The sequence below is a fragment of the Tursiops truncatus genome, chromosome 12 (assembly GCF_011762595.2).
Source record: "Tursiops truncatus isolate mTurTru1 chromosome 12, mTurTru1.mat.Y, whole genome shotgun sequence".
Classification (NCBI taxonomy): Eukaryota; Metazoa; Chordata; class Mammalia; order Artiodactyla; family Delphinidae; genus Tursiops; species Tursiops truncatus.
This window is the reverse complement of record NC_047045.1, coordinates 7,078,523-7,096,552: the sequence shown is the minus strand read 5'-3', so window position 1 is coordinate 7,096,552 and position 18,030 is coordinate 7,078,523. Positions and strand designations below refer to the sequence as shown.

Here is an 18,030-nt window from a genome sequence, read left to right as displayed (position 1 = left end):
CGCTGAATTCCATTAGTGTAGCCTATTCATCTTAAGTAGCTATTTTACTTGAAGTGTTCTATAGCATTAACTCAAAGAATGACTAAAAAGCCCCAATAATAGACAGTATTTCTTTATTCTGTATCAATTGAACAATATCTGTAAGATATTTAAGTGAGGTTTACTTTGTTATCTGTGGTTTTCTTTGACTCCATTGAGTCTGCATGCTTAAGTTATGATGATGTTCTTTCTAAAGCAACTGAAAATGTGGTGCAATATATAAATTCACTCTTTGTACATTTTTTTGTTATAGTTTGGATAAAGCTCTTCATTCAGCTGGAATAGATTCTGGTTTCATAATTTTTGGAGCTAACCTGAGTAATCCACTGAATATGCTTTTGCCTTTACTACAAACAGTAAGTAACAAAATCATCCATTTTATACTCTAGCAAACATTGTCACACTCTGTCAGATTATTATGTTGACAAACCTACTAGTACTTGGAAGCATATGCTTGTGCCCTCTGCTGATTTGGCTTTTTATTTACATATAACTTCTATGTTGATATGTTGCTTTAAAAATTATTGTATTGATGTATTACTGAACTCTCAGGTTATACATAACTTGATTTGGGGATACGTGATAAGACTTAGGGGTGAACTTTTCCAAGCACTTCCCGTTTTTACTTTTTAACGAAGTCTTTTATTCCATATATAAATGTAATTTTTTTTTTTTTTTGCGGTACGCGGGCATCTCACTGTTGTGGCCTCTCCCGTTGCGGAGCACAGGCTCCGGACGCGCAGGCTCAGCGGCCATGGCTCACGGGCCCAGCCGCTCTGCGGCACGTGGGATCTTCCTGGACCGGGGCACGAACCCATGTCCCCTGCATCGGCAGGCGGACTCTCAACCACTGCGCCACCAGGGAAGCCCTAAATGTAATTTTTAGTTTAATTTGTTATAGGATTTTTCTTAGGTTAATGATACTGAGCAATTTGGTGATAGTTTGGTAGTTTGGTAATTGTTTCTTGGAGGTTTTTTTTTTTTTTTTTTTGCATTATCATAGTAACCTGATCAGGGTTGATATTTTAAACATTGCCAAATATGAACAATGAATTTTCAGTTAATTTTACATGACTTCTAAAGCCCTTATTGTTTGTGTATTAAGTTTAATTTTATCTTTTTTCAGGTGTTTCCTCTTGATTATATTCTTATAACAACTATTATTATGTACTTTATTTTTACTTCAATGGCGGGGATTCGAAATATTGGCATATGGTTCTTTTGGATTAGAGTGAGTATATGTTACAATATCATTTTGATTTTTTTCATCATTTTATGCATAATCTCCATTATTGCAAATTATCTTAGATTTATAATATAAAAGTTGTAAATATCTTGACACCAAAAATGGAAATACTAGCTTTTTCACTTCATGTTAACATGTCCCTTCGTCTACAGGGACAATTTTGCCCTCCCGGATATATTTGGCAAAGTCTGGAGATGTTTTCATTTGTTATAACTAGGAGGCGCTACTGGCATCTGTTGGTTAGAGTACAGGAATTCAGTTAAACATCTTGCATTGCACAGGGCAGCCTCCCACAGCAAAGACTTATCCAGCCGAAAACATCAGTAGTACCGAGGTGGAGAAGTCCTGGGCTAGAAGTTCTATTATTTTCCTTAGTGTTCGGCTGCATGGGAACACACTGAAGCACAACTGGACTCATGGTAGCTCAAAAGATGGCCTTTACTACTGGGAGTGAAAGATTACTGTGTGTTTGGAGAAAGGGTCATTTTCCTCTTAGAGTCATCTTGATATAAATTAAGAATTTTAAAACGAGAAACATCATCATGCTTCCAGCTGTGGGTAAAATTCAGTTAAATAGTGGCTTGAACTACTGAAAGACTTCTTGCTGTGGAACATTTTTAAAATCTAACATTGCTTCATTAGCTCAAAAATCAAGTCTAATATCTGTGGATTCCTCTTGGCTTCTCCCTCATGATTGTGATATGGCTGCTTCAACCCCATTTATTCTGTCCGTGTTCCGTAAGGAAAAGGTAGCTAGCAGAAGTGGTGATACCTATATCAAAAAGCAAGACTTTCCCAGAAGTCCCCAACAGACTGCTTTCCTTTTGACATTTAATGTTTTATCACTACCAGCCACTACTAGGAGTAGGGAAGCTGGGAAACGTACATTTTTAGGTGATCATATCCCATCCAGTATTGGAGTCCTATTACTCTATACTGTACTACGATCTAGTAATAAAACAGGGAGGTGCTATTTTAGTTGCTAGAATAAAAGTGTGCTCTGCCGTTGAAATGAAGCCCGTCACCAGGCTCCTTCTATCTGTTACCACATGTTTTAGTTTCCCTCCTGTATGGATACATGTGAAAATAGCTGTAGTCAGATGAACATAAATTACCATAAACTATATTATAGTTTTATAGTAGAGTATAATATAAGGATATCATATTTCATAGAAATGAGTATTTAAAACATGTGGCATGTCTATCCTTGGGAAGTAATATTATATAAAACTCAAATATATTACTAATACTTACAGTTGAAACTCCTCTAATCTTTAGATAGAAGTAGTTTTCAGTTCCTCTTAGCTCTAGGAACTTCTAACAGATGCTATTGCATAATAAGTTTAGAAGATTTTTCTGAAACAGACCGTGTGAGTACAAATATATTCTCTAGGTCTTGAGTTTTTAAAATAAACATGAATCTAAACCTAAAAGCTTTTCAGGGAAAGCGTTGTTATTCTTTGTTATTCTTATAATTATCTGGAAAGATTAAGAATTCTTAGCATTTATTTTGGGAAAAAGAAACGGTGGATTGAACTGTGTTCGTTACCCCCTAACAAAGGAGTGGGACTCAGTCCCTTCACATGAAACGTGTTGCTGGAATATCATCCCTGTGTTCTTTGGTTCCAGTTGTATAAAATCAGAAGGGGGAGAACCAGGCCCCAGGCGCTCTTATTTCTCTGCATGATACTTCTGCTTATTGTGCTTCACACTAGCTACATGATTTACAGCCTCGCCCCCCAGTATGTTATGTACGGAAGCCAAAACTACCTGATAGAGGTAAGTGCAAACTTTAAAAAGTCAGTATTTTGATATTTTAAACATAGTGAAATCTGAAATCAAATTCTCATTTGTGAAAGCTAACACAAAATATTAGCTCATCAGGTTAAACTTAATATTGCTAAAACTAGTTTTTCATTCCATTTTTCAGCATGTTTATATTTGTTTCAAACAAGTTCTTTTTAAAAATAACACTGAATCTCATTACAGTAGCTCCTTAAATGGATCCCATGGTGCCAAGCTACTGAGCTGTGTCTCAGCACTTTGCTAAAACTCATAATATTTACTCTAAAATAATATTTTAAGAAAGTTTATTAATATGGCTCCCCAAAAAGTTTTGGTGTGCGGAAAGTTATGTCTGCTCATTGGTACCATGAATCCCAGAGGAGAGACTTTATTTTATTTGTACGTAACTGTGCTTTCTCTTAACATGACAGGGATCCTCTTACCTGTTACAGTGATTCCTTGGTGTTGATCTTTCAAAAGCCAGCTGTGATTCCTAGTTGTACCTGGAGAGCTAGTTTGAATATTTTGACAGCTTGACATATTTTGACCATATCTAATTCAGCCTTCGTTTAGTTTTCTTTTCCTAAAATATCTCTTGCTCTACCTTCTAACAAGTCAAATCAAATCCATGTTTCAGGGCCCAGTTCAAGCCTTACTTTAATGGAGTTTTTCATTATTAATCCAGTCTCCCCGGGTCACTCCTTTATCCTGTACTTCTTCCTCCATTCTTTCTTTACTCTAATATGTAATTAGGAACAAACAAACAAGATCTAGTAAGCACGTCAGACCTTTAATACCATGCATAATATTGCTAAGGATTGAAAAGTTAGTTCATTGAAAAATATTAAGTAACAATGCCATTGGATCAAAGATAAGGCACGATCATAATGGAGGTAACGAATGACACAAGTTTGGGAAACAATGCTAGAAGGTCACCTTAGTCACTTTTTTCATTTCTTATACCTTTTATTCTCTTCTTGCCTTATCTCCTGCACCTCGTTCACTAGGTCATGCTTATAACACATTCTTTTATGAATGAATGAAATAACGTCATGCTTTTGCATGGATGAATGATATTCTTTTCTTGTTCCACAGTGGAAAAATAAGTAGGCCGTTTCTCTGGGCAGAAGCTCTGTTGTTCAACACAGGGCCTAATGATTGTTATAGGAAAGCCCTAATGTTAAATTTACCCTAAATCTTTTTCTTCTAGTTGCAATTTTATGTAATTTACCTTTTAGAATATTAGCTAGATGTAGTTTAATAGAAAACAGTATAAAGTTGATAAAGTGATTACTTTTTAATCGAAATATATTAATATACTATTTATATTTTAACTATATTTTCATCTTTCAGAGCAATATAACTTATGATGCCCATAAAGGCAATTCAACCCTTTCTGTGCCAAAGAGATGTGATGCAGATGCCCCTGAAGGTAAAGTAGCTTTTATCACCCATCTTAGAATTTATAGCTCTGTAAGAAAAGATGTGTCTTGCATTTTGGTGTCTTAATCATTTGATGCATTTGTTTTAATATGTGGTGACAAAGGAAATTCTAGCAAGAAGACCTTGGTGTCTTCAGTAGAATATCTTGGTAATTTACTGATTTCCATTAGGGAAAGTATCATTACAAAGTGTTTACTTTTGAAGAACAAAACGTAGTTATTATTTATCACGTGTACTAGTATAATGAGAAACATTCTAAATGTCTTTTTTCATTGTTCTTAAAAATTTCAGGAGAGTTTTGGTGGTATCTGCAATTTTTAGGACTGAGACCTAAAGTACCTATGACCTAGAACAACTTTTGAACCATCCAACTCTAGTTACTTTAGTTAATAATAATAATGTTAATGATGACAGCGATTAACTATTAAGAACATGTAATTGTGTTTCAGACACTGTGCTAAGTACTTTGTGTGTATTCTGACAAAAGCTCTGAGATCCTCTGCTCTTAACCTCTGTGAATTTTGAGACAATCTTTTTTTTTTTCTGTTTTCTGTGTGCTAAGATGAGGTTTTTTTCCCCTTTGAATATTATAGTATGCTTTTATTTCAGGGTAAAATAATATGTCAAATATAGTATATTTCTTGATAAATCATTCAGGGGTACCGTTATGGAAAAGATAAATTTGGAGTTTTTTACCAGGGTCAACTCTGGAATGTGGTAGAGTAACAGGAATAGGTACAGAGTCCAGGGTAGCCCAGTGGAAGAAGTACAGAGCTCTACGTGGAGGTCACTGTGCGGTGGTGGTCTTCAGAAAGCAGGGCTTCAGAAAAGGGAGGGCAGAGCTGCCTCTCAAGGTGAATGAAGGATTTACCTGGTATGTGCATCAAGGGGAGGCTGTTCTAGGCAGAGGAACAAAGTGCTCAAACGTAATTCGCTTAAACTGTAAAGTTTTGTGTTCCAGCGAATGTAAAGCACTGTTATTGTTTTGTTGCTTTAATTCTGGAGGGGTGTGGGTTAGAGGGAGGGAGAAAATGGGATTGCAGAGTTAGGACTCAAGCCCCGGAAGGCCTTGGAAGAGTTCTAAGCAAGGAAGTTGAAACTGGTCTGGTTTGTTTTCAGTAACTTTATTATAACAGAGAGAGCGGGTTAGAGAAGTTGAGAGCTGAGCGTAGAAATCGGCTGGGAGAGGCTGCCGGCAGGGGCTGTGTGCAGTCATGCAGGAGAGATGGTGAGAGCCTGGAGTAAACAGTGGTCTGGAGGGTGTGAGATGAAGAGAGAAGCAAGAGGATTTCTGCTTGCTTGGGTCTGAAGCAGTGGCAAGGCAACAGAATATTCTAGAATGGCCCTCCAGTTACTGAGTAATGGGGTAAATTTTGGTATCAGCAAGCTGAGTTAAAAATGGATACTAAGATTAGAGAAGAAATGTAAGAAATGCTTAGTTGACCTGAGATGTCTCACAGACCTTGAGGCGGAGATTTCGTGCGCACTTGGATATTTGCATAATGAACTCAGAAGGTGGAGAGAGAGGAGACCAGGGCTCCGAGGAGGACGGCTACCCAGGGGCAGGCGGGTGAAGCAGGTGTGGGGAAGGGGACTGCACAGAGGCGGTGGAGGCGAAAGCTAAGTGCAGTGAATAAAAAGTGATATGAAGCCGTGACTGAGTTTATATTCTTCACAGAAATTATTTGTGGAGATTGAGAGGGATTGGATGGAAACTAGAGCAGGTGTGCAGGGTCGGGGAGAATCTTTGTTTTTTTCTTTTTAAATGAGGAGAGACTTCAGGGAAGATGGAATGGAATTAATGGAGCAGGAAAAGTTGAAGAAAAATATCACAAAGGTTAGATGATGGGCCAGTACCATCCAGTTCTGGAGGAGATGGTATTTAGAACATCAAAGACGGAATGCTTTAGCTAGAAGGAGGGATGCCTCTTTCTCTAGAGCAAGGAAGGAAGCAACAATATGGACTCAGATAGTAATTTCTTAGGGTGAACAGGAAGTTCTGTATGATTGTCTCATTTTGCTGTGAAGTTTAAGTTCAGTCATCTGCTGAGAATTGTGTGGGCCATTGGGCACAGAACTGAAGAAAGTGGCAAAAGTTTTGATCGGTGAACAGAAGAAGGATCTGACTGAAGATAAGTTAGTGATAGATAAATATGTCAAGGACCAGAGATGGAATTATCTATCTGTATTTTTGCTGAACAAATCTGTATAGCTGGTACCATTCTCCATCATTGCCTAGGCTGTCTGGGAAGGTGGGTTGAAGGACTGAAGTAGAATGGTAAGCCAAGGACAAGCTAAGAGTGAGAGAATGAGACCTACCGCAGAGTCCAGGGTGTAAGGGAAAGAAGGGAAGCGACTAAAGCTGGGAGAAAAGAAAAAATCAAGAGATGAGATGGGGAAACAGACATGAAGAAGAAATAATAGTAAAAGGTTTCTTTTTTTTTTTTAACATCTTTATTGGAGTATAACTGCTTTGCAGTGGTGTGTTAGTTTCTGTATAACAAAGTGAATCCGCTATATGTGTACATATATCCCCATATCCCCTCCCTCTTGCGGCTCCCTCCCACCCTCCCTATCCCAGCCCTCTAGGTGGTCACAAAGCACCGAGCTGATCTCCCTGTGCTGTGCGGCTGCTTCCCACTAGCTATCTATTCTACATTTGGTAGTGTATATATGCCCATGCCACTCTCTCGCTTTGTCCCAGCTCACCCTTCCCCCTCGCCATGTCCTCAAGTCCATTCTCTACGTCTGCATCTTTCTTCCTGTCCTGCCCCTAGGTTCATCAGAACCATTTTTTCTTTAGATTCTATTATAAATAAATGTGACTTGATTTTCCAGCTCTACTTTCGTAATGAGTTTAGTCCCAGGTTTTTTACTTTGAAATGTACATACACATGTCACACTAGGGTTGATAGTTGAAATGCTTTGGGTTGTCATTTTTAGCTCAGTGAAAGTAGAATGAAAAATTACTGTTGAGTTGATCTTAATTTTTTTTTAAGAGGGCACTGATCTTGAAGATCTAAAATAGGTTCTGTTTCTTAAATTCTTATAGTAGTATTGAAACCTTAGCAGAAAAACATCAAAATTTCAAAATTAAGTTGCACTGGTAAAGGTGTTTAAAATGCCCTTATATTGCTGAACTGAGTGAATTTTTATGTTATAGATCAGTAAGTTTAGTTAAATCATACCCTTGGCCATAACTCTTTTATGAATCACATTCAGTAGTTTTGTTTATCAGTCTAATCTAATTTATAGTGGCTTAAATCAGGGGTCCCTAGCCCCCAGGCCACGGACTGGTATCGGTTCGTGGCCTGTTAGTAACCAGGCACACAGCAGGAGGTGAGCGGCAGGCAAGCAGAGCGAAGCTTCGTCTGTATTTGCAGCCGCTCCCCATGGCTTGCATTACCGCCTGAGCTCCACCTCCTATCAGACCAGCGATGGCATTAGATTCTCATAGGAGCACAAACCCTACTGTGAACTGCACATTCGAGCGATCTAGGTCGCATGCTCCTTGTGAGAATCTAATGCCTGATGATCTGAGGTGGAGCTGAGGCGGTGATGCTAGCACTGGGGAGCAGCTGCAAATACAGATTATCATGAGCAGAGAGGTTTGACTGCACAGAGACCCTAATAAATCAATTGCTTGCAGACTCATATCAAAACCTTACCAGTGAGTGGTAAGTGACAATTAAGCTGCATCTGGTGGCAGGCTTTAAGTTGGAATCCAACACTTATTTTAGTCTGTGCCTGGCCTGCCCATTATTTTATTTACCACTTCCATCCATGCCTCTTTCCTGCACTGTGTCCTTGTCTCATTCACAGTTTTTGGTAAGCCCACAAGATAACCCTAGGCAAAATGAGTAAAAAACAAACGTCGCTGGGCAGCTTCTTTGTCACTGGGGAGCTTCTTTGAAAAGGGAGAAAGAAAGACCCAATGATGAGACAGAAGACTCTTAAGACTGCCAACAAAAAGAAAGTTGCATTTGAAAGAAAATACCAAGAGTCCTACTTAAGTTACCAGTTCATTGCAGCAGGTGATTCATATTCTCCAAGCCTGCTTTGTATAATATGTGGTGACTGGCTATCCAACAAAGCCATGAAACCTTCAAAACTGCTTTGCCACACGGAGACCAAGCACCCTGCATTAAAAGACAAGGCTTTGGAGTTTTTCAAAAGGAAAAATCATGAACATGAATTAAAGCAATTATTGAAGGCCACCACTTCATCAAACGTGTCTGCACTGAGAGCATCCTTCTTAGTGGCTAACCGCATTGCTGAAGCTAAGAAGCCCTGTATATTGGGTGAAGAGTCGATCTTGCCAGCTGCTAAGGACATTTGTCATGAACTTTCAGGAGAAGCTGCAGTTCAAAAGGTGGCACGTGTTCCTCTTTCGGCTAGCACCATAACTAGACGACTTGATGAAATAGCAGAGGTTATTGAGGCGCAATTGTCAGGACTAATGAGTCACTGTGGTACGCAGTCCAGGTTGACGAGTCTACTGCTGTTGACAACAAGGCAACGATGCTTGTTTTTGTGTGATATATTTTTCAGTAGGGTGTGCATGAGAATATGTTATGTGCGCTTTTGTTACCAACCAACACCACAGCTGCAGAGCTCTTCAAGTCTTTGAATGATTACATATCAGGAAAACTGAATTGGTCATTTTGTATCGGTATATGCACAGACAGCGGCTGCCATGACTGGATGGCTTTCTGGTTTCGCTCCTCGGGTCAAAGAGGTCGCTTCTGAATGTGAGTCCACACACTGTGTCATCCATAGAGAAGTGCTGGCTAGCCGAAAAATGTCACCTGAACTTAACGTTTTGCAGGATGTGATTAAGATTATCAACCACATTAAAGTACATGCCCTTAACTCACATCTGTTTGTGCAGCTCTGTGAGGAGACGGACCCAGAGCACACACGTCTTCTCTTATACACAGAAGTGAGATGGCTTTCCAAAGGGAGATCACTGGCCAGAGTTCGTAAGTTACGAGAGCCTCTCCAGAGATTTCTTTTAGAAAAACAGTCACCAGTGGCAGCACATTTCAGCGACACAGAATGGGTCGCAAAACTTGCTTACTTGTGTGACATATTCAACCTGCTCAACGAACTCAATATGTCACTTCAGGGGAGAACAACATCTGTGTTCAAGTCTGCAGGTAAAGTGGCTGCATTCAAAGCCAAACTGGAATTATGGGGCGATGAGCGAACATTGGGATTTTTGACATGTTTCAAACATTAGCAGAGATTTTGAAAGACTGAGCCAGGGCCTTCTTTCTCCCAGCTGGTGCATGCTCACCTATCTCAGCTTTCAGAAGAGTTTGAGCATTACTTCCCAACCACAAAGACCCCCAAACTGGGAAGGAATGGATCCACGACCCATTTGTGAATAAGCCAGGTGAACTGACTTTGTATTGGAAGAGGATCAACTGCTTGAGATCGCAAATGACGGTGCCCTCAAAAGTATGTTTGAGACAACTTCAGATCTCCATACGCTCTGGATTAAAGCCAGGGCGCAATATCCTGAGGCTGCCACGAAAGCACTGAGAAGCCTGCCTCCATTTCCAGCATCCCATCTTTGTGAAGCAGGGTTTTCTGCAGTGACAGCAACCAAAACGAGATCACAGAGTAGACTGGACCTAGCTACACACGTCGGGGGTCACTGTCCCCCATCAACCCCAGATGGGACCATCTAGTTGCAGGAAAACAAGCTCAGGGCTCCCACTGATTCTGCATTATGGTGTGTTGTATAATTATTTCATTATATATTACAGTGTAATAATAATAGAAACAAAGTGCACAACAAATGTAATGCGCTTGAATCATCCCCAAACCATCCCCTCTCCCCCACTAGTCCATGGAAAAATTGTCTTCTACGAAACCGGTCCTTGGTGCCAAAAAGGTTGGGGACCACTGGTTAAAATGACCTCCTTTGAACTGCCGAATATTTTTGTAAAACATTTTAGTTGACTTATTCTTTGAAATGTTGCTTTGCAGTACAAAAACATACCCTTTAGGTTTATGGCTTTATTTTTCCCAGTATTTTTTTGGTTCTCCAGCTAATCTCTGAATGTCAAATTTGCCTGTGCATACTTGGAAGAGGATGGTAGAAATATGACCATTGAATTTGGGGTGGCAGGGTAGATTTTTTTAAGAGAATACTTTAAATAAAAATGGTGAGGGGCTCTAAGAGAACTCTCCTCCACCAGATTCAAAATTAAGATGGCTTTGGGGACGGCTGCTCATAAAGAAAATATTAATCCTTCTAATTCATATATAAGGAGATGAAAATTGTTGAGTTTTAAATGTTAAAAATTTTTTGAAATGATGGAGAAAGATGAAGGAGCAGGTTAGAACGTGAGATTTGACACATACGGGTGGGGATGGGGTGTTAAGTGTGGTGACAGAGTCCAGTTACTGCACACTAGGAAATGTCAGCATGAAGAGGAGAAACGCAACACTATTACTTGTAACATTTTAGTGGGCACTTTGACTAGAGTAGATGATACTGTAATATAAATACCCCATAAGGTACTTGATGTCACCTTCGTTATGTACCTTTTGCAAGTAACAGAATTTTGGAGAATGATTTTTAGATTATGAAACAAAAATTATAATTTAGAGTGTTATACTTAAAATTATTTTTGAGGAAAGGTAATCTCCCTAGAAAGATGTTAAAGCAGTGATTTCTAAAAATACATATATTGACCTCTTACCATTATTAAGTGCATTTCATAGACTTGTTTTTCTTAAGTAATATTGCATTCATACATGAGGTGGTCTGACATTTATTAAATGTTGTAATGTTTGAGAGTCATCTAAAAATAGTTAAGGTTTTGTTGTGTTTAAAATGATCCCTTAAAGAATAGGGTGATTTAACAGATTTATAAAGAATGCCTATCATACTATGTTCACAAAGTTACCTTAAAACAACAGTATTACTTAATTTACCCTTACAGGTAATGCATTGTTTATAAGTTCAAAATGAGTCAGCTGAGCAAATTAGAAATCAAGTTTTAAATTTTATATGCTAATATGACAAAAGGACTTTATTTACATTCTTAGTTTCACATTCTTTAATTGCTGCTTAATCTAATAAGCATTAATACACAGACAACGTATATGTTAGTGTGAATAAAATAGTTAAAACAGGCACAGAATTATGAAGAGTAACATAAATATACAGAAATATTTGAGCCCAAAGAGGAAGATGGATGATCAGTTTCCCTTTGTGGACAAACAGAATAGAGTACTGGGGTAGATTCTGGGAAGGAGAGAAAGCATCAGAGGAGACACATATACCACAGTCCCTGCCTTTGGAAAGCAAACAGCCTAATGGATTTGGATATGAAAATGAATAATTGTAATAGAGAAGTAAATGGCAAGCTATAATGAAGTTACAGACAAAATGCTATGGGAAGGCAAAAGGGGCTAATGGTTTTCTCTGCAGTGTAACTTTTGAATTGGGCCCCAAAGCATAAGTTAAATCCAAATGAACAAACAAACAAAAAAAAACTGGAGGCTATTCCAAGCAGAGAAGGAACCTGCATTAACAAGGCATAAAAACAAATCTACTTGGCATCTTACAGAAAAAATAAATTGTGGCAGGAGCATTGAATATTTGGGGAGTACAGTGAGGGATGAAGCAAGAAAATATATTTCCAAATGATCATTTTTAAAAATCTATGAACCCAAAGTCTTATTTCTGTCATCCTATTTAATTACTTTATCTTTCCTTGGAGTAAACTTGTGTTGTCTTATTTGGACATTAAAGCAACTGGAAATGCGATGATCTGCATAAATCAAACTGGATTTTTGTGGATTATTCTGGTTAAGTATATTTGTTAATATATATAGCCAGCCTTAAAAAATCATCGAACGATCTATGGCTTTAGATTTTAGCTTTAGGATATAATTTTACTAGGACAAATGGTTAAGATGACTCAAGTTAGCTGATGATGCTAAAATAGAAACTGATGTGTTAAACTTTAAACTACGTGAATTAAAAAAACTGACTTGAACTTAAAGAGCTAAAGCAGGGTTAAAATTATATATATTAAGTACAGAGGGAAAAGTAAGAATTATTTTGAATAACTAAAGATAATGTTAGAGGAAAATTAATAAAGTAAAATGTGCATTGATATCTTACTTTAGAAAGTAGTTGAACACTAAGTTCTGGAGTAAACAAGCCCATTATCAAGGAGTGGCTCAAAATACATTCTCTATAAATAAAACGTGTTTACCAAGCTGTTTTGCTTTTGTCAGTGATAAAAGCAGGTTGACTTGTTTTCTCAGAACCTCAAGTACCTATCCTTCTGCAAACTTTTATCTAAGATATTATGTCAGTTAGATATAGAAAATCTTTTCCCCCTCATTTTCTGTATAACAAGTATAGAAATAGAAATACAGGCTACAAAGAGACACTTAAGTTGTAGACAATTTTTAAAATATAAACTAGAATGTTAAAGCAAAAAAAGGGGACTTCAGTGAGGCCATCCATCTAACTGGTTTAATACCCCTTTTTTGCAGATACAGATACTAAGGCCCTAAGAGATAAGTTAAAAGTTGATAGTATGAGACTTGGGACTATAATGCAAGTGTCTGGATTCCAAGTCTCTTTTTTTTCTACATTTCACATTTTTGTGTTCTGTTTGCATCATCTGCCCTTTAATTTTAAAAACAAAAGGGTGTTACTGCTTTTTTAGTATAATGGAGACAGTCATTTGAAGTCCGAGGAAATCAAAGTCACAGACGATATAAAAGAAAATCAGAGATCAAAGAGCTTAAACCTAGGTTATGTGAGAAGGAAACATGAGTCTGGACAATGAGAGATGAACAGAATACTAAGGCATTACAGGATCCAAGGTACCGCTGTGTGCAGAGATCATTCATGTGGATGCTTCAGAGAGAGATTTACCAACTAGCCAGTCTTAAACCTTTGAGAGTGCAATTTCAGTTAGGGTAGTATGGGCTGAAGTATTAGAGAATTAAGTGAAAAGATTTAACTATGAAGAAAATTCCTTTCTGCATTTGTTTTTGGTTTGGGATTTTTTACCATGCTTTCTAAATAGCCTTTAAAATCCCACATATAAGTGGCACGTGGACTGAAAGCATGAGGATATTGCTGAAAGTTGTATATGAATCTAATTTTTAGTATGATACCATACAGAAGTGCATTCAGGAGCTTGCTGTTTGGCTAATGCCTCTTGACTCTTTTTGCAAAGTGAGTATATTCTTAATTCCACAGATCTGTTTCCCTCATTCATGCATTGAGGGAGAACATGGGGTTCTCGTTTGATTATTTTGGGTTGAGTCCTTTGTTGAACATCCAAGTACAGATCTTGAGTTGGCAGTTGAGTTGGGTCTGGAGATCTGGAGAAGTTTATGCCGGGTTGGCTGGGGCAGGTGGGAAGGAAAGCTGTGAGGTTGGATGTGAGATCACCTAGAGGGTGAACTCAAACAGAGAAGAGGTGCGAGGGTGGAGCTCTGTGGCTGTCCCGTTGCAAGAAGAGCAACCAGCAACGGAGAACTAAGAAGGAAGATTAGGTGACGGTAGTTTCCTGTAAGCCAAGGGAAGAGTGATCCACCATTTCAAGCAGTCAAAAGGAGAGACATATTTAAACAGATTATTACAGTAGGAAGAGGGGATGCCACAAAAAGAGGAGCTGACCGTGAGCTATTTGCAGGTGTTTCAGACGCCAGGCAGGAGAGGGCTTTTCTTTTCTAGGGAGGAGTAAGCAAGGCTAGAAGAAACCAGCTGTAAGAGTGGGATGATCATGGGATGTTTTTCCTGAGGTCAGCCAGGAGGGCTTGCTTAGGAAGGGCTGTCTGCTGGCTCAGGCTGAGGGTAGGGCAGAAGGAGCCCCTTTGGGGGCCTGGAGAAGGAGGGAAATCTAAATAAAGGTTACTCAGGTCAACTCAACAAGCCTCTTGTTCTGATTGATCAGTGGGGACAAACAGCTTAGCAGATCTTTCGTGAAGGAGAGACAGAGTATAGAGGGCTGCTGTCTGGCTTCGTTCTAGGTAAACAAGGGAGGTGTCCAAGAGCCTTCTCTGTGTCACACATTATATCCTTTTTCATACTAAGTTCTCAAAACCTGGTGTGTATTTTATACTTAAGGAACATCTTAATTCAAACACTAAATTTTCATTATCTAAATGAGAACGTTTATTGGTTAAAGTGAAGTATAGTTCTACCAAAGCACTAAAGTTGTTTAATGAAAAAATATTTTACACTGCTTCAGTTTTTAGTTTAAGTTAATTAAAATTAAATACAATTAGAAATTCAGTTCCCTAGTTTCAGTCTCGGCCACGTTACCAGTGGCTGTTATATTCGACAACGCAGGTCTAGAGCCCACGTGAGTGGTTGGCATCTCATAGGAAATGCAGCCTCTTACAAAGCTAAGCCCCTCCGTCTCCCAAGGATGGCACCATCGTGTGAGGGCGAACCACAAGTAAAGTTAAACATATTACTTGCAGAAAACCGAAAGCAAAGTTGGCCTTAGTGTCAAGAACAGGAAGGAAGGAATCACATTCCTAAGAAATTGTAGCCGCAGACTAGCTCTTTGCAGATTTGCAGGCCAAATGCACATCACCAGAGTGAATTTGTTTCATTGAAATTTCTGGCAGTGTGGTAGGCACATGGTGCAAGTAAATTTAATCCTCCCTAGAGGAAAGTACCATAATTCTTGGCTTCACGGAATTCCCACAGAGGAGTGCAAGTGAAGACATCGGAGTCAAATATACAAGCACACAAGGAATCAAAACAGCATGTAAGAGAGCTAGAAGAAATAGCAGACAGCAGAAAGAGACTTGCAAAGCCCTGATATTGGAATTACCAACGCGGATTATGGAACAGCTAACTGTGATGAAAGGAATAAGACCAGATCAAAATATCGGCAGGGAACAACAAAGTATTAAAAAAAGAAAGAATGAAACCCTAGCAGATTTGTAAATGAACCAAATACAATGTTTAAAAATGAAGATACAGTAATTGAAATTAAACTCAGTTTAGAAAACTGCAGATTAAAACCACAATGAGGCGTCTCCACTTACCCTTTGTTAGCTGTAAGAGGAAAGGTAGTAGGTGTCATAGCACATCTCAGAGGAAAATGGGCACACGCCGTACCGGGTGAACAAAATTAACATCATCCAGGGGCAGCGCGGCCTGTGCCTCAGGATGTGACACCCTGGGAAGAACGGGGAACAAGAATCAGATCCCGAGGAAACAGGAGACAAACCCAGACTGACGACTGACAAACACGGTATAAAGGAACTGGCTGTGTGCTTCAGAACTGTCATTGTCGTCAAAGATCAGAGGCTCAGGAACTCACGGATTCAGGGTAGTCAAGGAACAGCAGAACACAATGTAATACGTGGTCCTGGATTGGATCTTGCGCTAGAGGGTAAATGCACTGTGAAAACTACACTGGGATAAATGACATGTTAAAGAACGGACTGTAGAGCACATTTTAAAAAATAGAATCATTATTAAAATTCCTAAATTGAATAGCTGTTCTCTGGTTATGTAAGAGAACATCCAGCTATTAAAAGGTGCTCTGTTGTTAAGAGGTTAAATCACATGATATGTGGTTCAGAAAACATAAGTGTATATATTTTGAGAAAATGATAAAAGGGAGGGAAAAAACACACATGAGAACTACTGTACACCACCAGATGGCTACTATTTTAATAACTGACAGTACCAAGTGCAGGCCACGATATGGAATTACTAAGGATAACCACTTCTAATTACCATTTTGGGGGTATTATAATTACATTATTTATATAATTATACATTATTTATATCCTTTTAAAAATTTACACTTCTATGTATTATTTTTCTTAAATTCCAAAAAATTTAAATTGATCTGCCCAGTGGTTCAACATGATAAATTTTGCCCCACAAAATGACAGAACATATTTTGAACATAAGAATTAGTGAATACAGTGTATGCTATCTGGTAATTCCCTAAGCAATTTAGATTAAAAAGTATACCTTCTTGTGCAAGTGAGTTGATCTTTTGTGTTTACGTTCAGTTTTGAATCTGCTACAGAATAATTTGTCTCTCACATTTTCCTGTCATTTCTGGTATAAATTTCTAGCATCAAATATACCTTGGTTTAATTATAGGAATATTAAGCTGTGGAAAATGAGTCATTCTTTGGCTAGGTTTACAGAATGTATTCCTTTTGAGGCTCTGCAAAAGGACAGTTTAAATCCACAAAGAGGGTAAATGCACTGTGAAAAATACACTGGGATAAATGACATGTTGAAGAATGAGGCTTTAGAGGCTCTGCAAAAGGACAGTTTAAATCCACAAAGAACATAATGAAAACTCTTCAGAAATTAAACCTCTGAGGACACATAATACTTGAAAACTTGTTGAAGAATTTTTTCATATATTTAAATAACCCACCAATTTAAATGCAAAGATGGTATTCTATGTTTGGTTATGTAATCCAACTTACTTAAACAATTTAAGATATTTCTATAAATTTCTCACCTATTTTTAAAGATAGAGCAATTTTTACACTTTCTTATGTTAAGCATTTGCTCAGAAAGCTGTGAGTGAAACAGGAGGATTTTCTATTCAAAGTCACTTCTTAGGATAGTGTCAGAAACCTAGTGCCTTCTTTCTGGATTTTTTCCATACGTACTCCAACTCTAGCATCTTATCCATTCCAGGGCACTCTCTTGTTAACAACTCATAGTAGACTAAAGTCTAAACCATTCCCAAATGCTGCTCTGTAAGTTTTAAAAGCTTCTTAATCCCATAAGATGTGGGGAACTGACACCAACATTGTGTTGCTAATGATCAACAGTTCTGGGCACTGACGCATTTCCCAGCCCCTGCGTTAAGTACCACCGAGAACAAACACAAACGGTTGACAACTCCTACTGTGAAACAACTCCAGTAGCTTACTTACCAAGATGAATTGCCCAAGAAGACTTGCTTCGGGATTTCTCATTTCACTGCGTCCACCAACCCAAAACCTATGTCATAAACGTAGCCCAATTCTAGCCTGTTCCCCACAGTGTCTAAGACCTTGATAAAAGTGGTCCAACCCAGCCCCTTAAACCTTATAAATACCCTTTGCCTTTGCCCTCCTTGATCTCCCTCACTGCAGTTAGTCCAATAAATGTAGCTTTACTAGATCAATGAGGTTTTCTAAGTCATGTTTTGGAGACTTGACAGTTGACAATAAATAAACCTAGTTATTCTGGATAATTTAAGGGGTATTAATAATTTAATCAATAAATTCAGAATCTTAGATTTCCATTCCTATCTTCTAACCACTATCTGGTTTATCTATACCAAAATACATGTCCTGCCAACCCCTCAAACCTCAATTCCAAGGTTGAACTCCTTTCCTTCCCTCTTCCACTTAGTTTCCACCTGTCACCCTCATCTCATAGGGTAGCAGGAGTTGTCCTCTGCCTTTTGTGTGCCCTAAGCTGTTTACTCAGAGGGAAATCTTGAAATCATGTTTGCATTTTCTTGCTCCTCCAATAC

General features: G+C 38.5%; 1 protein-coding gene across 4 annotated transcripts in view; it reads left to right on the top strand.

Moving 5' to 3' along the window:
• The window catches only part of LMBRD1 (LMBR1 domain containing 1), a 116,478-nt gene that overhangs the window by 83,608 nt on the left and 14,840 nt on the right, over positions 1–18,030 (top strand). For 3 of the 4 annotated variants that reach the window (XM_019929261.3, XM_019929259.3, XM_019929260.3), the window contains exons 11-14: positions 293–395; positions 1,166–1,270; positions 2,915–3,064; positions 4,424–4,502. In XM_019929261.3, coding sequence (XP_019784820.1) covers positions 293–395; positions 1,166–1,270; positions 2,915–3,064; positions 4,424–4,502 — 437 coding nt within the window. Of the gene's footprint in view, positions 1–292; positions 396–1,165; positions 1,271–2,914; positions 3,065–4,423; positions 4,503–8,335; positions 8,374–18,030 lie in introns of those variants that run through there. The other variant, XM_019929262.3, reaches the window with a different exon arrangement.